The 21,569-nt window shown below is 43.1% G+C and overlaps 1 protein-coding gene across 3 annotated transcripts in view; it reads right to left on the bottom strand.

The window, feature by feature from the left end:
• SPACA7 (sperm acrosome associated 7) overlaps positions 1–19,226 on the bottom strand; it is a 58,687-nt gene extending 39,461 nt beyond the window's left edge. For 2 of the 3 annotated variants that reach the window (XM_002824440.6, XM_054529269.2), the window contains exons 1-2: positions 19,059–19,226; positions 2,387–2,443 (exon numbers count right to left, since the gene is read on the bottom strand). In XM_002824440.6, the coding sequence (XP_002824486.3) occupies positions 2,387–2,443; positions 19,059–19,203 (202 nt within the window). In that variant the 5' untranslated portion in view covers positions 19,204–19,226. Of the gene's footprint in view, positions 1–2,386; positions 2,444–16,826; positions 16,916–19,058 lie in introns of all 3 variants that reach the window. The other variant, XM_054529271.2, reaches the window with a different exon arrangement.
• Positions 19,227–21,569: the final 2,343 nt, after the last annotated feature.

Here is a 21,569-nt window from a genome sequence, read left to right as displayed (position 1 = left end):
ACAACTCAGGCAGCGGAAGCGCAACCCCTGGACCAGGTGGCCCCAGAGGGCCAGGAATGCATTCATCACCGACAGCTCCTCTGGCTTTTGTCCTCACTTCCAACTCGGAGCTGACCAGAGAAAGCCACACATGTTCCCTCACCAACCCCTCACAGCCCGTCTGATGAGCCACCCCCAGCACACCCAGCTGCAGCCTGCACAGGACCTGGGCTTCCTTTGCCCTAGTGAGGCCCCATCCCCTCCCTGACTCAGAGGCTCTGAAATTGCACGTGATGGTGGTGACTCCCCTCCCGCAGAAAGCTCTGGACAGACAGTCTTGGCCTGGCCTGCCTGGGTGGGCTTCGCTGACCTCCACAGGGATTTGAATTCTCACTGTCAACGCTTTCAGCTTTCTACCTAGAAGAAATTTGGAGGTGCGGATAGGGGTAAGAGCTGCTGCCTCCTTCTAGGTTTAGTTGGTCAGGACCCAGGAAAAATATCAGAGACGCCAGCCACTCTTTCCTCTTCCTGAATCCTTTTCTGAGGCTGCTGTTTCTCTGGGGATGGCTGAGACACTGTCTGGAGCAGGTGCTGGTCTCAGGACTAAAACTCTCAGAATCTGGCAACCGCCAGATTCACCAGGAAAGTGAGTCCAGTCACAGCCATTCCTTGACCTTGGGGAGTCTAACTCCTGCCTGGGGCAGTTCCCTTGAGTACCTGGAAAGTGGACGGGGCGGCAGGAGCGAGAATGGGAGCATCCATTCATTCACTGGAGCGCTCACTCATCCATCCATGTAACCTATCAAACACGCAGGCAGGCAGAGTTTTCCCAGGCCTCTCCCACCCAGATGTGGAAAGGGAGCAAAGCCTGACTTCTGACAGTGGCAGCTCCTGGAAAGGGCCCAGCACCTGGGGGCCCTGCATTCCCACGGGAGCCCCTGCTCGAGGCCGTGCAGCCTCCGCAGCCTCCGCAGCCACAGCTCCTGGAAAGGGCCCAGCACCTGGGGGCCCTGCATTCCCACGGGAGTCCCTCTTCAAGGCCGTGCAGCCTCTGCAGCTGCAGTCCTGGGCCCTGCTGGGTGGAAGGTGGCCCCACCCTCTACTCCTGACCCCACTCCACAGGCAATGCTGGCAGAGAGGTCCTGGGAGGTGACTGTTTCCCAAGGGCATTGATGTGAGCAGGGGTCAGGACTGCATGCTCTTGAGTCCCAGCATTCTAGGCCTCAGTTTCCCTACATGTAAAATGAGAGGTCAGAGCAGAACTGTGGGCACTGGCCACACGTTCACACACTGGAGCGTGCTGTCCATGTGGAAATGGCCGTGAAGTGCAAAGGACACATGGAACTGTGGAGATCCAGCGTGACAGAAAGACTGAAACATCTCATTAATAATTTTACACTGATCACATATTGAAATCATCACGTGAAATAAAATGTTATTACAATGAGTTTCATCTGTGTCTTTTTTTCCTTTTTTGAGACAGAGTCTCGCTCTGTTGCCAGGCAGGAGTGCAATGCTGCGATCTCGGCTTACTGCAACCTCTGCTTACTGCAACCTCTGCCTCCAGGGCTCAAGGGATTCTCCTGTCTCAGCCTCTCGAGTGGTTGGGACTACAGGCACACATCACCACGCCCAGCTAATTTTTGTATTTTTAGTAGAGGCGGGGTTTCACCATGTTGGCCAGGATGGTCTCTGTCTCTTGACCTCGTGATCTGCCTGCTTTGGCCTCATCTGTGTCTTTTTAATGTGGCCACTAGACAATGAAAACCATAACTGCGGCTTGTGCTGTGTTTCTATTGGACGGCCCTGGCCCAGGGCAGCGGTTCTCAGCCGGCTGTATTTTAGCATCATCTGCAGAGCCCTAGAGAAGCGCAGAGGCACCAGGCTCAGCCAAACCAGCATGGTCTGCATCCCCGGGGTGAGGCCAGGGGGTCCGTAGTTTCCACCATCTTTCCAGGGGGCTGGCAGGGCTGAGGCGGTGGAGGAGGGGACGGCTCAGCCATGGGGCCTCTCAGGTGCACAGGAATCAGAGGCATCGGGTTGAATGCGGTGCTGGTGCTGGAGGACTGGGCCCGGCTTGCCACTGGGCGTTTCTAACAAGCTCCTCAAACCAGATGATGCAGACGCTGAGGGTCCTTGAACCTCACTTTGAGAAGCAAGGCTCCCAGGCACTTTTTAGGCGTAATGGTCTAAAATTCTGTCTTCCTTAATTTCTTGAGAGTTTTGAGGTTTGACTCTTAAATGTCAGCAGTAAAGCTATGGGCCATTGGAATATGATTCTAGCCCCAAACCAATCGGTTCCCTCCATTGTCTGCAGCTCATACCAGGTTATCTGGGAAACAGCCACAGACAACCATCCAGCCCCCTTCACGTACAGGCCAGAGGTTGATAGGAGGGGCTTCCTTACCTAATAATTCAGACATATCCTCATGTTTTGAACTGAATGGGATTTCAGTAGGTGAACCTAGGAGGAAATAAAAACCCTATAGTTTAACAATGTTCATCGAATTTGCATATTTTTCTCTTTAAATGGATATGGTTTTGTGGGTGCCCACCAGCCCCCTCTAGAGGAAGGAGCCCTGCCCAAGTTCCAGTCTCTCCTGCAGGTGATGAGAGATGGCCCCAGGAAAGTTCTCTGGGACTTGGCTTTCTTGTCTGGAAAATGCAGAGAAACAGCCACCTCTGGGGTGGCTGTGAGGATGGAGGACAATTGCCCAGGAGCTCTGAGCTGAGCCTGCCCTCCTGGTCCCTGGAATCACCCCTTGAGAGGTCAAGACAACATCCCGGTCCCAAGGATGACTGGGCTCACCCAGCTGCTTTGAGGCGAGCAGAGTAAGAGGGCACATTCCTCTTGTGAAAGCAACACTTTGACCTCCTTCGTGAAAGCCTCCTGCAATGCCTGCACCTGGAGGCTTAGAAACATGTTCTGGGGAAATGGGAAACACTGTGCGATGCTGTGGCTGCATCATGAAGACCTGGCTTCACGGCTCTGTTTTAGGAGGAGCAGGACTCAGAGAGACGGGCCACCCCTCTTCCTCCTCCTTCATAAGCATAGTAATTTCAGGGTGGTCCTGTTTGCAGATAAGAGGTGGAGTCATGTGGGTGAAATGCTGAGGTCTGGAATATGGGTTGTCCACAAGCCCCGTGGCCTCCTGACCTGTGGACTCGGCTGCCTGACTGACGGGAGCTGACTGTGCTGAGTGACCCTGAGAGTGGGTGGCGGTTCTGAGCACTGCTATCTCCTTGGCAGCCCCCACCCAATAGTTCCCCGCTTCTGCCATTCACAGTTTTTCTTTATTGGAGATGTGGCATCTCAGCGTCCTGGGGCATTGCTTTGGCTCAAAGTCAAGGTCAGCCTCTTCCTCCAGCCCTGAGGTTGGGCTCAGCAGGGCCACACACCTTCCCTTTCCAAGTGCACAGAGCTTTCCAGTGGTGGCTTCTAGGATCTGAAGTTCCAACACTAAACCAATGACAAAGCTGATTTCCAAATGGCTTTAATGACAGACAATCTGCATACCAATCGACTCGTCTGCGCACATGCAGGCTCAGAACAATGCGGGAAAATATGCAAAAAGGTCTGAGATGTGATGACAATTGCTTCCCAGTATGCTGACCTTCGGTAAACGAAACAAACAAAGTACAGTTCTCTTTGGATGAGACATTAATGATCATTAAGAATGGGTACAGCTGCATCGTGCAAGTGCTTTGTTAAAAATATTCTTTTCATTTTGTGTCTGTCCCATAATTATAATGGAAGTATTGTGCGAGTCAGCCAGTAAGCATGTGCAGTAAAATATTTGTGTTTTATAACATCCGTGCGATTTTTGAAGTGCATTGTCAAGTGGAGTGGCTTTGCCATATCCTTCCCGTGTCACCTCTGACTTGAGCCTCACGGTTTTAAGGTGGCGCACGCCGTGTAATCGTAAGAATCCACTGCTCTTTCTCGATATTTACATTGTGCACACTCTGGCCTCTGTGAAAGGGTTCCCTGTGGAGTTCTGAGATTTCATTCTGGTTAATTTGGGGAAAACAGCACTGCACCCTTCTCAATCACTAGGACCACGTTAACCGCTCTCCTCTCTCCCTCAAGGTCCAACATCTCAAGAAAGCCACGTAACATGGTCAACTCAATTTCTGAGGCAGATGCCTGAAGTGCCCACTGAGTCATTAAGGCCCAAGGAGGGTAAGGAAACCCAATGTTCCTCGTGAGAAAGTGATTTAGAAATGATCCCTTAATTGGTCTTCAAGCTGGGGAAGACCTTGGTCACCTGTTTCAACTGTCTGGATGAGGAAATCAGATCTTGGGAGGTAAGGACTAAACTCTGACCTTTTTTCTCTCTTACCCATTCCTTACACAACCGTGACCTGAATGCTTTCCTAAGGAGTAAGAAGCCAGCTCTGGAAAACAAGAAACAAAGGACCCATTCCTTTGTCTCCTTGAGCCAATCATTCAAGTCTGTGACCAGACTCTCCTCCCTTTTGTGGTTTAAACAGTGCAGTGCCCCCAGCACTCCTTCCTGATGAGAGACCACTGACCATGGAGTGGTTCTGGCCAGTCCATGTAGGACACACAGTGAGGGTTTCCTGTCCTCTGCTTCACCTTTGGATGTCAGAGGCTGATATGGTTTGGATTTATGTCCCCACTCAAATCTGAGGTTGAATTGTAATTCCCAGTGTTGGAAGAGGAGCCTGGTGGGAGGTGACTGAATCATGGGGGCTGACGTCCCCCTTGCTGTTCTCATGATAGTGAGTTTTCCCGAGATTTGGTTGTTTACAAGTGCGTAGCACCTGCCCACTCTCTCTGTTCCTCCTGCTGGCCATGTAAGGTGTACTTGCTTCTCCTTTGCCTTCTGCCATGATTGTAAGTTTCCTGAGGCCTCCCCAGAAGCAGAAGCCTATACAGTTCACACAACAGTGAACCAATTAAACCTCTTTTCTTCATAAATTACCCAGTCTCAAGTATGTCTTTATAGCAGTGCAAGAACTGACTAATACAGAGGGCCAAAAATGCTGCTCTCGGATCGTGCTAACACTGCCATGCTAACACTGCCATTTTTTGAACACATACCCATGAAAAGGCATGGAGCTCAACTGCACATGGGCAAGGTTCTTCTGTTTACTGAAACCCCTTCTAAAACCCTCCTGACCCTCCCCACTGAGGCACTGGCTCTGCTTCTCTCCTTTTTGCTGTGACTTTGCAAGGACCATACAGAGTGGCCATGGTCCAGATCTCCCCAAACTGGCTCCCAGATTTCTCTCCTAGATGTAGTCTCTGCACCCGAGTTCTCTTCGCACCATCTAATCTCTGTTAGCCCCCTTGCACCATTGGATGTGTCCCCCTGGGCCTCCACTCCTCCCCCCACCCCCATTATACCCTTCTCTTCCCACTCAGCCCCTAGACTCCCAACAGTCCCTGGAGCTTTATGGACCCAGACAACCCCAGATCAACTACCTGATCTGAGGCTGAAAAGGAAAAAGACCAACTGGAAACAGATGGGACATTTTATCTACTCAGTGAAGGCTTTGACATATCCAGATGGCTGCTTCAGTCACAGCCTCTGTAAGATTAAATAATATCAGGGGAAAAGAAAGGCTTGAAACTCCCCTTCACAAATGCTGGTTAAGAAAGAAAAATCTTTAGCCCTTATTGAGTGGGTAACCTCAACATATCCCGTTTTTATCAGAAACATAATTCAGATAAAAACATAGAGTGGAGATAAACCAGTGAGTTTTGTGTTACTGTGTTGCCGGACTCATGGCTAAAATTTAAGAATGAAGCCATACAATCACTGTTTTCATGTGTCTGTCTGTATGTGTATGTACCTATGTTACATATATGTGATATTTTTCTACCTCTGGATGGTATTGCCGAAGTAATTATAAAATTCCTTAAAGGAGTTCTATTCAAATTGGCTTAGAGAAAAAAGATGCGCTTGATTAAATATTCCCAGGACTCTCAGAAACAGAGGAGCTAACCCAAATGTTTTTTAAGTTTACATTACTAGGATGGTTGATATATAAAGCTAGTTTGAGATTGTTTGTTAAATAAAGACAGTTTGTCTTTGGAGTTGTCAGCTATAGATATAATGCAGACATGATTTTATTCTACTTGGGTTACTAGCCAAATAAACTTAAAAATAGTTAACAGGGAAATAACTGGAGATGATGGTAGCTTTATTTGGTGTCATAGTGAAACCATCTTTGTAAAATTATGACTGAGACAGTGAAAGAGGTTTAACAGGCTCCATCTTGCTTTTAACCTCCAAGCTGTCCTTGCTTATTCCTGGGCATAGGCTGAACTAACTATGGGAGAAGGTTTATAGTTTATAGTATAAACAAAGACGGTAACAGCCCTTTCCCAAAGCAAACTTCTTCTTGCTTGGGGACTAGACTGCTTTGTAAGACTAACATTAGCCATAAGATTAGAAATTATGGTTTAGAGTCACGCAGCTGGAGGCTACAAGATTCTGACCCTCCCTAAACTGCTCCTAAGATCAGTGCTTGAGATATTTTGCAGACCCTGCCCTTGATGGATCAGCTGGCACCACACAGATGGATAAAGTGGCTCATCTGATCTTGTGGCCCCCACCCAGGAACTGACTCAGTGCAAAAAGACAGCTTTGACTCCCTATGATTTCATCTCTGACCAATCAGCACTCCTGGCTCACTGGCTTCCTCCCACCCACCAAGTTATCTTTAAAAACTCTGTTTCCCGAATGCTTGGGGAGACCGATTTGAGTAATAAAAAGACTCTGGTCTCCCGCACAGCTGGCTCTGCGTGAATTACTCTTTCTCTATTGCAGTTCCCCTGTCGTGATGAATTGGCTCTGCCTAGGCAGGGGGCAAGGTGAACCCCTTGGGTGGTTACAAATTTGGGGGCTTGTACAGGACTGCCCTTTTGGATATCCACTCACGGTTCAGTGGCTCCCCTTCAACAATGGATCCAGAAGCCAGCCAGCCCAAGCGGCTTCCTAGTTCTCTTGGACTAGGGGCTGACTCTGGTACTCTCTCTACTGGTGGGGCACTGCCAACCAATGTGCATGGATTTAATTGCAATGGAGAAATAGTTCTGGGGAAACGTCCCTTAACTGTAGCCCTATCTGAGTGTCTGTCTGTAGCCCCATGGTAGGGTGTCTGTGTGTAGCCTCACTGTAGGGTATCTGTTTGGCTCCTTGGGGGTCTTGGCTGGCTTTTTCTAACTAGTAGGAAGATTCCTGGTTTGGGAAACTTCTCCTCACTCAGGAAGATTTTGAGGAGGTTTCCCAGATGGAGAATAGGAGGATAGTTTGAAAGGGATACTCTTGGAGTTCTTAATTGGGGATCTGATTTGGAAGGCCTTCTGTCCATCTCATCTTAATGTGTGTTTGTGTATGTGGAAGGGATCTCTGAAGGGGTTGCTGATGGAAGTCCAGCAGGCATAACTCAGAACCCTCCTTATTTGTCTGGTCACATTTGATGAGCCCTAGAGAAGGCTCAATAGGCCTGTCTTCACCTTGCCCAGAGATCTCATTGTGAATTGCCATACAGAGGTTGTCCATCACCACCTGGAGTGGATCAAAGAAAACAGGGACCAATGGGAAAATGTTTGAGCTTTGCCAGGTTGACATTGGGTGCTGAACGAGGTGACCAGTGTTTGTTTTCTTATGTGTATTTTGCTGGGATAGAAAATGTTAATTCTGTTCTCCTTGCAGCCCATTGGGCAGCATCTTCCAAATTAAGAATCTTGCCTATGGTTCCATAAAACAGGAAATGGTGATTTTCTCTTGTAAAGTGGCTTGAACCCCACGGCTATGGTGCAGTGAGCAGGGTCATCAGAAACTACTCCATTCTTCTGAAATCTGCATAGAAAGGGAGCCCGCAAGCCTAGTATGCCGATAAAAAGGATAAGAAATTCTTACCAGCCAAATTTCTGGTTTCTCTCTCTTTCTCTGAGTAAATGGTAAACTATTTGTCTCGCTGCAAGGATTTAATTAATGGAAAAAGGATTTGTGAAACTAGTCTTAGGTGGTAGCAAATCTTAGCAATCTTAGTACTTTGTGCTAAGAATTTGTCTCTCTGTGTTCTGTAATGGAGAAAGAAGTATCACAGGATAGAATGTGGGTTTAGGACCCACTTTCAAGCCTGCTTTTCAAGCCAGACTGGCAGGCTGGTCAGTTACAAACTTTGCTGTGGGTCCCTGAAACTAATACCGGATGAAATTTTTCCGTCTTGTTTTGTGTCCTTAAGAGCTTAACCTTGTGATCATGTGCAGTTACTTTCCCTTGGTTCCACCATCTAGAAGACAGGAATTTGGGGATTCATGTCCTAGTTAGCCCTAAACATTTTCTTAAGCAGTTAAAAGCCTTTGCGAGCTTGAAACTGGTTCTCTAGGCTCCTTCTGGAAAGAGCAATAGAAAGTGCTCAATGCTGTAACTCAGTAGCTAAGACTTTGCTTTTTGACAATGGCGGCCTGGGTTCTAGTCTTGGCTTCTGTAATGATTCCTTTCTGATTTCTTATTTATGTAATTTTGCCATTTATTGAGGTTTTTTCCCTCATAGATAGCTTCTGATTTCCTCTCTTGAATTTTCCTTTCTCTGAACTTGTGGAGATTCTAAATCTTGTAAAGAAAGAAACTTCTTACCATGTTTTTGAAACACCTAGGAGGTTACCTTTGGTAAAGTTCAGAAGCTAAAAATATTAGCCGCTTGGCATGGCTAAAGTCAGGTAATAAGAGATTTGAAGGGATTTCTTTTTTAAAAAGCAGCATGGTTAAAAGTCAGGTTAATTAAAAGTGGATGAACAAGGTATAGATGTATTTAAAAGGCCTTTATGTTTTTCTCTTCTTGGATCTTGTTTTTCTGGAAAAAGTTTATTTTTCTTCTCAGTCAACTGTATTATTTGTCTCCATTTTTTTTGTCTTGTCACCCTTAATGCACACATGAGAGGCCCTAAGATAACTTCTGGTAGCCAGGGACTCCTTGGGAAAAACAGAGGAGGCACCACAGACCCTGTTTTGCAAACAAACACACACCAAAAAACAAACAAAAAAAGACTGTTTTCCTCATAAAACCCCAGGAATTAAAAGTGGATAAATCCCTCTCGAAATCAAAGGCTATGTTCTGTTTTGCATTGTGTCATCTGACAGTTTTGAGTTTTGGGGGTATCAGAAACTACTTCGCAGTATAAAAAAGATTTGGTGTGTAATAACTAGGTAGGAAATCTACTTTAAGGGGTGGCTAATAGTAGTTAAGGAGGAATACTTGACTCTTTGCCTTCTTGGATCAGAGATGCATGCTCTTGGGCATCTGGAAGATACGGAAACTTCCCCACCCCCACTGAGAGATGGGACTCCCATGAGGGATGGTCTAATTATAAAATGGGCTGACTGGCTTTGGGTTGCCTTGCAATAAAATGCACAGTAGAAGCATTGCACTGTCTTCTCCCATAGTACTTTTCTCCTTTTGGGGATCCAGTGTTCAGTATAAAATGGCACCCTTAATTTTGGGGATCTGTCTTTGCCTTCCAGCTATGCCTGCTTATTAGGCCCTAGAAGTTTCATGCTTTCCCAGCCCCATTCCTCCAAGGGCTCCACCCTGAAGCCAGTCATCCAATTAAAAAACTGGCCAATGAAAAAATCTTACAAGTGCTGAATCTTTTGTCTGTCTATTTATATGTGTTGTATGCTTGTTTATATATAAAAGCACTCTGATTAATTGACTTAAAAAATAAGCACTTAAATCAAATATTTTGTCAGAAAAGTAGAAACTTTAATGCATTTTTGTTCATGTGACCAGTAATCTTTTAGAAATAAAAGCAGTTTTAAAAATTATTAGTAAAATAAAATATTTTAAAAATGTAGACATTTGATCTAAATTAAGGTCAAATATCAGATTTGCTAAATGTTTTAAGGTCAAACTGTTTCCTTGACTTTTAAAAATTGTTCAATTTACCTACTTTGAAGCATTAGATTATAGATAAGGCCTGGAGACATGTGGAGAGGCATGCTGCTAGCTATGCTGAAAAGAGTCAGACCTTATCTTCGTTTGTGTCTCATGTCCTAGGCTGCACCCCTAGTACATAATTAAAACAGCTTACTTACCAGGTTTTTCACTAAAAATAAAAGTTGCTAAGAGTTAACATTATAAAATAAAATTAAGATTACTGGAGAAACAGTTTTATATACAAGATGTGTAGGGAATGTGTTTTTGGTAGAAGATTATAAGAAGGCATAGGAATATGGCTTTTGTTAAAGGGAATGCAATTTTGTCTAGTTCAGAGAGTTTTAAAGATTGTCTTAACCTAAAAGAGTAATGGCACAAAACTAAAGGTTTAAGCAAAGTGAAAAGGGTTTGTAAAGGGTTAATCTTATAAAAAATTCTGTGGGTTTAAACAAGTTGGCTGAGATTTAATTAGCTTTTTTCTGTAGGCTAAAATATTAAAATCATACTTATGTGGGGCCAGAATTTGGGCCCATGTGTCCGAACAATAGAGTTTTCTTAGAAAATTAATCTGCTCTTTGATGGAAAATTGTAAAGGTTTCTAAAAGTTTATAAAAATGTTACCTTATGGTCAAACTAATTAAAACTGGATAGAGATATAAAATTTTATTTGATAAACTAGCTTCAACATTAAAAATGCACCAATACACACATGAAATTTGGTTTTCTCTTTTGAAGACAAATTTTATGTAATGTTAAAATATAATGAAAGAGTTTTGTTTTCTCCTTTGGGTAAATGACAGGGAAAAAAGGGAGGAGAGAGAAGAGACAAGTTCAGTTAGCCTCATGCTGTCTTTATTGGGTCTTGTTTGGAAAGCTAAGTGTTCTCTATCAGAGTAAAGGTTTTTCTTTTAAGATTTTGAAGTTATCATTTTGGCTAAATAAATGACTTATTATAATGACCTGGGATTCTATTTTGTGATATCCAGTGTTTTAAACCTTTGCTATTTGACAAACGTTCCAAAATCAAATTATAAATTTTGTCTATTTCTAACCTAATATTTAAATATTAGGTCCTTTAAAGTCCAAAAATGACATTTGGCTTATTTGGTATAAAAACCATACAGGAAACATTGTCAAATACAAAATGGTGTTTGGCTTTCTTTGGGCTATATTTGTGTAAATGTGTTATTAATATATGTTCCAAAATTATGTAAAACTCCTATAATTCTAATATAACTTAGTATATGTTATCAGTAATAATTTTAATTATTATGTCAAATGACTGTGTGCTACAGAGGTAACAAATTTCTTTGTCAATTGTGTCTTTAATAGTGGCTATACTAATTCTTTTGTCATCCGCAAACATTTTGTCTTGCTTTAGTCCTTTTCAAAAGGCAGTTTATAATCAAATATAAAACTCTAAGTACAGGTCTCAGATAACTTTAAAAATTATGTTATTGGAATAAAGAAAAAACCCAAACTTTAGAACTCTTATGGAAAACTAACATATTAAACATTGCTAAACCTTTTGTTTTCCAAGTCAAGAGAACTTATTTCTTTAAAGCTATTTGCAACTTTTAACAAGTGAGTAAAATATACTCCTGTGAACAAAATTTACAACGTATTTGTTTCTCTCTACCTGATTTTTCCAAAATTTGAAAACTATTTCTAAGTATTCTCAATTTATGGTAGTATAGTTAATTGCATAAGTGCAATAAAAATCTGTTTTCTTTTGTAACAGGACACAATTGGAGAAATTGGTCATTTTACCAGGCTTTAACTGGACTGGCATGCTTCTTTAAAGAATCAAAGTTAACTTATAAAGCCAATTAAAGCCCGTTGGGAAATCTGGCCTCATACCTTGTCCACACAGAGTCCCTGTACAAGGTTCCTGACCTGTGGTAAATAAAAAATGTCACTTTCTAACAGGCCCAGGAACTGCAGGATATCTTGGGACCTCAAGAAAAGAGGAATTTGCTTAACTCATAGGTATTTAAGGTTACAAATCCATGGCTGGGCTCGGCTTTTAAAAAGTCTTATCTAAAATTCTTCATGGAATAAAGTTCCATCAAAGCCCATTAAAACCTAAGTGAAAAATAATTATTCTAGTTGTATTTCATGCAAATAATCAAGCCAAGTACTATAAGACTAAAGTTTATTTTGTAAACTGTAAATCATTTCTATCATGATTTGTTTTTCTTTAAAAAATAGGGACTGGAGAGAGAAAAATTATGCTTCCAAAAAACCCATAGTACATTGCTGTTAGTGCTTCTTAAAGTTTTTTTGGGCAGTTTAGACTAAATTATAAATTCTTTATGAGTTAGAATTCCCAAACTAATGCTTTTAAATCTTTTTCAGTCTTTCTTTCTTTTTCTTTCTTTCTTTCTTCTTTCTTTCTTTCTTTCTTTCTCTTTTTCTTTCTTTCTCTTTTTCTTTCCTTTCTTTCTTTCTTTCTTTCTTACTTTCTTTCTTTCTTTCTTTTTCTTTCCTTTCTTTCTTTTCTTTCTTTCTTTCTTTCTTTCTTTCTTTCTTTCTTTCCTTCTTTCTTTCTTTCTTTCTTTCTTTCTTTCTTTCTTTCTTTCTTTCTCTGTCTCTCTTTCTTTCTTTCTCTCTCGCTCTTTCTTTCTTTCTTTCCTTCTGTCTTTCTCTCTCTCTCTCTCTCTTTTTAGACATAGTTTCACTCTTGTTGCCTAGGCTGGAGTACAATAGCTCAATCTCAGCTTACTGCAACCACTGCCTCCCAGGTTGATTCTCCTGCCTCAGCCTCCCTAGTAGCTGGGATTACAGGCACCCGCCACCATGCTTGGCTAATTTTTTGTATTTTTAGTAGAGACAGGGTATCACCATGTTGGCCAGGCTGGTCTCGAACTCCTGATCTCAGGTGATCCACCTGCCTCAGTCTCCAAAAGTGCTGGGATTACAGGTGTAAGCCACCGCGCCTGGCCTCAAATCTTTGCTTTTAAAATTAAAAATTGTACTCCTTATCCTAGGACTCATTATTTACCTTATAATATGCTGTTTACTTAAATACTGTACTAAAACTATAAATAAAGGTAATACTGTTTTTACCACACAAGCCTTGGAAGCCCAGCCAGGCCTGCATGTGTCACTCAGACAGTTGCAAAATGGTTCCACTCTTCTCACCTTGGGGTTCATTCCCATTCCCACTACGTCCCCTGTCAGTGGGAAGAAGCCAGAGAAATGACAGCCTTTTCCTATCTTCACAGCCTACACCTGAAGATTAAGGTGTTACTGGCCAGGTGCAGTGGCTCATGCCTATAATCCCAGCACTTTGGGAGGCCAAGGCGGGCAGACCATGAGGTCAAGAAATCGAGACGCGCCTCTGCACTCCAGCCTGGCAACAGAGTGAGACTCTGTCAGAAACAAAACAAAACAAAACAAAAACAAAAACAAAAAAGATTAAGGTGTTATAAAACCCAAAGGGAGAGATTGAAACCACATTTGCAAGATGATGATTGAGACAGTGAAAGAGCTCCAGCTTAACTGACTCCCTCTTGCTTCTAACATCCAATCTGTCCTTGTTTATTCCTGGGCGTAGGCTGAACTAACCTTGGGAGAAACCTAGTTTATAGTTTAAACAAAGATGGTAACAGCCCTTTCCCAAAGCAGTCCTCCTTCTTGCCTGGCGTCTAGATTGCTTTTGTAGGGCTAACATTAGCTCCAAGATTAGAAATTATATGGTTTAGAGTCATTTAGCTGGAGGCTACAAGATTCTGACCTTCTCTAAACTGCTCTTAAGATCAATGCTTGAGATATTTTTCAGACCCTGCCCTTGATGGATCAGCTGGCACCACACAGATGGATAAAGTGGCTCATCTGATCTTGTGGCCCCCACCCAGGAACTGACTCAGTGCAAAAAGACAGCTTTGACTCCCTATGATTTCATTGCTGACCAATCAGCACTCTTGCCTCACTGGCTTCCCTCCACCCACAAAGTTATCCTTAAAAACTCTGTTTCCTGAATGCTTGGGGAGACTGATTTGACTAATAATAAAACTCTGGTCTCCCACACAGCTGGTTCTGTGTGAATTACTCTTTCTCTATTGCAGTTCCCCTGTCTTGGTGAATTGGCTCTGCCTGGGCAGGGGGCAAGTAAACCCCTTGGGCAGTTACAATAGTGTGTCTGCATTTTTTTTTTTTGGGACAGGGTCTCATTCTGTCAGCCAGGCTGGAGTGCAGGGGCGTGATCATGACTCACTACAGCCTCGACCTCCCGGGCTCAGGTTATCCTCCCATCTGAGCCTCCCAAGCAGCCAGAACTAAAGACACGTGCCACCACACCCTGCTAATTTCTGCATTTTTTTTTTGGTAGAGATGGGGTTTCACCATATTTCCCAGGCTGGTTTTAAATTCCTGGCCTCAAGTGATCCACCAGCTTTAACCTCCCAAAGTGCTGGGATTAGAGGTATGAGCCACTGCACCCAACCTGTGTTTGCCTTTTAAAAACAGTTTCTAAACATCTTTTTGGTGACTCATAACCCTGGCATCATGATCAGTTAAGTAAAACAAGAGTTTCATTAATAATTTTTATATAAGATAAGCTATCGAAACACTCAGTACTAAGCACAAGTTTATATACTTTTGACTTCTTATTTTATATGGTACAGACAGACTAAATGTATTTGAGTCTGTTAACAAAAGTTGTTTTTGCCACCTTGAAAAATTATGCTGTAGATAAATATATCTCTAAAAATTGTAAGATGGTATAGTCATACAATTTGCTGCTTTGTTACAGAATGCTATATGTGACACAATTCACAACTGTCTACTCCTAGTTTTCTCTGTTGAACATTGTAATCAACATAATCAACATATGTAATTAAAACTACTGGAAATAATGAGGGTGAAGAAAAACAACTTCCTGTGCAAAGTATAAAGGAAAGTAAGATCTGTTTTTGATAAGAAAGCATATGTGATATGAAGAATGTGTTTTTGTTGATGAAAAAAGTGAGTAATTTTGTCCTAAAGTGGTTTAAAGTTTGTTTTTTCAGGAAGAGAAAAAACCGGACAAAATGCGTAAATTAGTATGGAAAGACGTAATGAGTCTCTGAGAAAAAAGAGAGAGAGAAAAATCTTATGTGGTCAAGATACACTAAGAGTAAATGAATTTTATTATAAGATTTTATAGATGAGCTTTAGTATCAATAGTGTAGCAATGCAGTACTGGAGTTTGATTTTATCTGTCTGCTAAAAGGCCAAAGTTTTGTTGAATTATTGGTCTTTTTTTTTTTTTTTTTTTGAGACGGAGTTTTGCTCTTGTTGCCTAGGCTGGAGTGCAATGGCGTGATCTTGGCTCACTGCAACCTCCACTTCCTGGGTCCAAGTGATTCTCCTGCTTCAGCCTCCCAAGTAGCTGGGATTACAGGCATGCACCACCACGTCTGGCTAATTTTGTAGAGATGGGGTTTCACCGTGTTCGTTAGACTGATCTTGAAATACTGACCTCAGATTATCCGCCCATGTTGGCCTCCCAAAGTGCTGGGATTACAGGCATGAGCCACCACACCAGGTCTGGTCTGTTCTTAATAAGAGATTGTAAGAGGTACTTGTTTCTTACCTGTTGAGTAGTCTTACTAGGAAACAAAGATTCTGTGTCTTATCAAATATTTCCTGTGTTTCATGTTTTCTTTATCATGTTTTTGATTACTTAAGAAAACTGAGTCTCCTCAATATTAAAAGAGCTAAATTGTTTTAAAAACCATGCTACTTCCTATATTTTCTTTAAAAATTCTTTACTGTCATTTAACTTAAATGGATAACTACCATTTCATAGTAACTTATGATCCTATTTAACCAGATATTCAAACCTTTTATATTTTTTGACAACTTCATCCAAGTAAAATTCTAAATGAAGAATTTTGACCTCAAACTAATTTTGAGATTTCCCAGAGGGCCACTAGAAAATCTCAAAGGATTTGTTCTCTCACTTGGTGAAAAGAAAGATGTTAAACTAATTAGCTTTATTTGATACATTAAATTCATAAAAAGCATTGTCAAATAAGGGATGTTTAGCCTTCTTTATATTTGTATGCATATATGTTATAAGTGTTTCAGAAATTGTATAAAATTCCTAGAAATTTTCACTGTCCTTACTGTCCATGATATGTCCTGGTATAAAGTTATGAGTCCTAATTTCCATTATTGTCTTGTAATGTTGTATGTCACAGAAACAACCAAATTTCCTTGTCAATTGCGGCATAATTAACTCTCATCAGATTTTTAACCATGGCCATTTTATGCATTTTATGTCTTTTGTCATTCAAGACAATTATTGTTTTACTCTGATGCTTTTTTGAAAGCTTTTGCAATCAGCTACAGTCCAAAAATTCTTTGTCTTCAAGGAGATTTTTAGGTAAGACTCTGCCAAGTACTCTGGAGTAAGGTTTCTGACGCCTCTAAGATTGCACGATTAGACTGGACTTTTCCAGAACTGAGGGAGACATTGACGGATTTGTAAACCTGCTAACCCAAGATTGAGTAGAACAAGAATTAATTATATGGGACTCAATGTGGGGACGATTATAATTTTTCTGAATTTTCTTGGAAATGTTTCTGGTTTTTTAATGTTTTGTTTTCCAGATTTAAAGAACTCTCTGCTTCTGGTTTCTCTTAGGCTATGCATAACAGACAACAATTTGGTAATTACACTTTCCTAAACAAAAATGAAGCATTTATATTTTTTGTCCCACTCTAGAATTCAGATATTATGATTTTCAGGACCATATAATTGTTTACATAAGTTTAATTAAAATTGATTCTCCTTGCAACAGGACACGATTGCAAACATTGGTCATATTACCAAGGCTTTGACTGGAATGTCATATTTGAGATTGATACATAGAATCAGATGTGACCAGACAGTTTTTAAAAACTGAGGTTGATTTGATGGAGCTGGAGAAACTGACCTGCTACCTGGCTCACCGGGTCCTCATCCCACAGGTGAGTGAAGAAGGTCATTTTCTGGCAGATCCAGGAACTTTGGGAACCTCGAGACCTTCGGAAGAGAGAAATTCACCCAAGTCTTTAGGTACCACACGTGAAGTCTGATGGTGAGTTTTTGGCTGGGCTTCCTAGCCTCAAAAAGCTTTTAAAAAATCGAATCTGAGATTCCTTGTAAAAAGCTCCAGCAAAGACAACTCAATTTATGTGGTCCATTACCATTCTTGCTGCACTTATGTAAATAATCAGACCAAATCTTGCAAGATGTGATATATTTTTGAGACAAGAATAGCATTACTTTTGTCATCTTGATCAAAAAAAGGGGGTGACTATAGAGCCATGTTTTATGTTTTAATGAAAAATGGTAGCACACCCTTGTGAGTTATAACCCTGTGTATTCTACTTTTTTAAATCTTTTGATAAACTCCACCTTACTTTCTACTTTGTTATCTACGAAACTGGACTGGATCCTGAAGTCTTTTAGAGTCCTTCAATGTCCCCAGGCTAACGTTTCCCGTCTTTCTTCTGCCCTCCTGACTGGGTGTTACTGAGAACTAAAGCCTGACAACTCAGGCCTTCCGTGGGACCATCTGGACACATCCACGCTCTGCCCCCAGCAGAACCATGACTGTGGCTCTGATGGTCATGACGTCACCAAGGACACACCCCCTGCAAACTAGGAAATCCATCCTTGCCCCATCGGCTGAAGATGCCTCGAGCCCAAAATCCAGAAATCTTCTCAACAGACTGCCCTCTGGATTCGGGAACTGTGTTTCCAACTATAAATCTTTGTTTTTATTCTCTTTTTTGTAGACATTCCCCTCATTAAATTCCTGACGACTTGTACCATCCAGCAAATATCCTCCACCAGATGAAAAATGGACTTACCTTGTTCAAAGGGAAAAGGAATGTCTCTTCTTTCTTGAACAAGAGGAGGGAATGAGAAAGCCTCGCTCCTTGACTTACCTCATGCCAGGCTCCTCTGAGTCTTCTCTTTGACTAGGCCTTGACCCTAGCTTCTGTCTTTGTCTGCTTTTCCCCATGTTTAGTAGGAATCCTGTGAAGTCTTTTAGTGGAAATCCCCTAGTCTTGGCCTGGTCACCCTTGATATCTGATCAAATTCCTCACCCTCCATCTTTGATTATTTTATTGCCTTGGCTTCCTTTCAGGCCTGACCTCCTGTTTGGCGAACACAATATGCACAATAATTGAACTTGAGGGTGAATACATGGAGGTTCATGATATTCTTCCAAGTTAGAAATTTTCCATAATAAAAGTTAAAATAAGTAACATATGCAACTCTCTCATGGACGTCTAGATTTTAAAAGGTCTTCAAAGATAGCAGACCTTTGTGTCCTGTTGCAAGGACAATCAATTTTTATTAAACTTATGCAAACAATTATATGGTCCTGAAAATCATAATATCCAAATTCTAGAGTAATCAGGTGGGACAAAAAATATGAATGCTTCATTTTTGTTTATAAAAGCCCTCTTGGCCTTTGCTGAATCAGTTTAGCAAAGAATTCTCCTACCTTTTAGCAATGTTCATCCACTGACCCACCCTGATCCTTGGCTACAAATCTCCACTTTCCCTGTATTTGGAGTTGAGCCCACTCTCCACTATTATGAGACGCCACGGTAGTAGCCCCCTTTGAATAAAGTCTGCCTGCTCATCTTTAACAAGCATCACAAATATTTTTTAACGGTATGAGCTGAGATAAAGGCTTTTGGTAATTATGTTAGTGTGATTATGACATTGTAGATAATGCTTTTATCTCTTCTCAAGAAAATGTTTTACATGAGGTGGTAAGACATCTGGGATGGTGCTAAAATACTCCCCAAACAAGAAAAGTGTGTGTATGTGGTGTGGGGTGTGTATGTGTGTGTGTGTAGAAAAAAACAAAATATGCACAATAATTGAACCTGAGGGTGAATACATGAAGGTTCATGATATTCTTCCCAGTTAGAAATTTTCCATAAGAAAAAGTTAAAATAAGTAACATTTGCAACTTTCCTATGGACATCTAGATTTTAAAAGGTCTTCAAAGATAGAAAGACTTTTTAGCTACATTCATTCCCCAAGGAATAAATGGTAAATTCATGTAGGCTGGGAATAAGAGGAACCCATGGGAGAAGAGGCCGCCGCTCCCCACCTGGTTCAGTTCTCTTTCTGCTGAGCCATCCCTGTGGGGCCCTACCTGGAATCACGGTTCTCGGCCGGAGCTCAGTTTCTTGCCAACAGCACAGCAGGAGGACAAAGCAGAGGGTCCCGTCTCCTTGGCTCACTGCCATGCTCCCTCCAGCTGAAGGAGAAGGACGTTCTGGAGGTTGACAGTTTCCCATCCTTGGTCTCCAGGACACTGTGGAATGTCAGGACCTGTGACATCACAACCAGGAAGGGAGCTGGGGTCCTGCCCTGGTGGGGAGGTCATGTCCAGGGACCTGTGACATCAGGACCAGGAAGGGAGCTGGCATCTTGCCTGGGGGGCGTGGGGGGCAGGGCAGGGTTTCAGTCCAGAGTCTGTGACTGGGAAGCAGGGAGGAGGCTCACTTGGGTCTTAAGGTAACAGAGATCCTCTCCACTCTTTCTTATTGCCTGTTCTGGTGACTTCCTCTGTCCTGAGCACCCTGAGGACTCAAGGGGTAGATACTAATCAGGACTTAAGGGCCAGTGGCCAAAAGCCAAGAAAATCTGTTCCCATGGAAAGATGCATATTTGAAGGATGCTGGAGAGGTCACTGAATTACAGAGCAAGTGCCAGAACCGACAGATCCAGAGGGTCTAATCACCTCTTAAAGGCCCCTTGAAGAACAGAGCCTTGAAGAACAGAGGCCCGTGGCCCCATGTCCCCTCCCACCCTCCCCCACCCTCAAAGTTCCAGGATCATGAAGAACAGGAGACAGATGACCCAGGTTTCAGCCTCCTTTCCCCCACACCTTCTTTCTCAGCATCAGCCCCAATCTCTCCCTGGCAGTGAGACTTTAATCACGAGAGGAGAACATGGCTGTATTTCCATGTTATCATCCTCCCAGCTCTATCTCCTAGACTTTCTAGAGCTTTCTCCATCAGCACAGTGACAAAACCCCAAAGGAGTCACTCTGGCTGACTCCCCTGGATCCTATCTCATCCCTGGACTGACTCCTACATCCAGGGCTCAGAGTGGGGCAGCTGGTCTAGACTCGGCTGGTGGTGGGGTCCCACGTGAACAGCCCTCAGATCCCAGCTCCATGGTGGAGAGGGCTGGTGTGTTTGTCTGTTCCCACACTGCTATATAGAACTTCCCTGAGACTGGGTAATTTATAAAGAAAAGAGATTTAATTGACTCAGAGTTCTGCATGGCTTGGGAGGCCTCAGGAAACTTACAATCATGACGGAAGGGGAAGCAGGCCCCTTCTTCACAAGGCGGCAGGAGAGAGAGAGAGTACATGAAGGAGGAGCTGTTGAACACTTATAAAACCATCAGCTCTAGTGAGAACTCACTTCTTATCATGAGAACAGCATGCAGGAATCCACTCTGATGATCAGATCGCCTCCCACCAAGTCCCTCCCTCAACACGTGGGATTATGAGGATTATAATTCAAGATGATGCTTGGGTGAGGACACAGAGTCAAACCATATCACTGGGGCCCTGGATGCACAAGACTAACAATGCCTCCGAGGTCTGGTCAGGACCCCAAGGATGGCTGACCCACCATGGGTCTCTGGCTCTTTAATTTTTATTGCTGGTATGGGAACCCACAGCACATTTTTGTTCAGGTTTTCCTCTTGATAGATGCCAATCTACCTCAAGGTGTGGGTAGTATATTTCAGATTTTCAGCATGTCCATAAAGGCACACTAAGCATGGTTGACATTTGCAGAAACCCAGTGGGTTCCAAGTCCCACTCTGAGTTAATGAATGGTCCAAGTGAGATGCTTGCTTCTATAACCCAGGCTCTTGCTACTCAAAGTATCATTTTGGGGCCAGCAGCATGGGCCTAAGAGTCTGAATGTACAAATGGACAGCAGCCAGAGCTCCCATGGCAGCAGAACCCTGCACCGCTGCCTGTCAAACGACACCCACTGCACCAAGGAGGGATGTCTGGCTAAGGCAGGCCAGGGACTTCCACCTCGGGGCAGAGGACGAGGAATTTGATCAGGGCTGGGGGCGAGGCCTCGTTGAGAAGAGGGGTCAGAGGAGCCTGGCTGGTTTGGTCGAGGATGGAGTCATTATCAACGCTGCCCGAAGCTCGGTGACTTAATACAGCCCACGTATGATTGCTCACAACTTTGTGGGTTGGCTCTGGGAGCTGCTGGCCTAGTGTGGCCTCATGGACATGTCTGAGGCCTCAGCTAGGATGCTGGGGCTTGGGATGGCTGAGGCTTCCCTCCATGTGGTCTCTTGGCCTCTAACAGGCAGCCTGGGCTTGGTCACAGCAGAAAGAAGAGTAAGCCTCGATGCAAACAAGCCTTTTCTTGCACCACATTTGCTAATGTCTCATCGGCCAAATGAGTCAAACTAATCCCAGATGCAGGAGTGGAGGAACAGATTTGAGCACTAAAATATGGTAGTCAGAGGCCGGGCACGGTAGCTCACGCCTGTAATCCCAGCACTTTGGGAGGCCGAGGTGGGCGGATCACGAGGTCAGGAGATCAAGACCATCCTGGCTAACATGGTGAAACCCCGTCTCTACTAAAAATACAAAAAAATTGGCTGGACATGGTGGTGG

The sequence above is a fragment of the Pongo abelii genome, chromosome 14 (assembly GCF_028885655.2).
Source record: "Pongo abelii isolate AG06213 chromosome 14, NHGRI_mPonAbe1-v2.0_pri, whole genome shotgun sequence".
Classification (NCBI taxonomy): domain Eukaryota; kingdom Metazoa; phylum Chordata; class Mammalia; order Primates; family Hominidae; genus Pongo; species Pongo abelii.
Note: the sequence above shows the minus strand (reverse complement) of the source record. Positions and strands in the feature narration are given on the sequence as shown.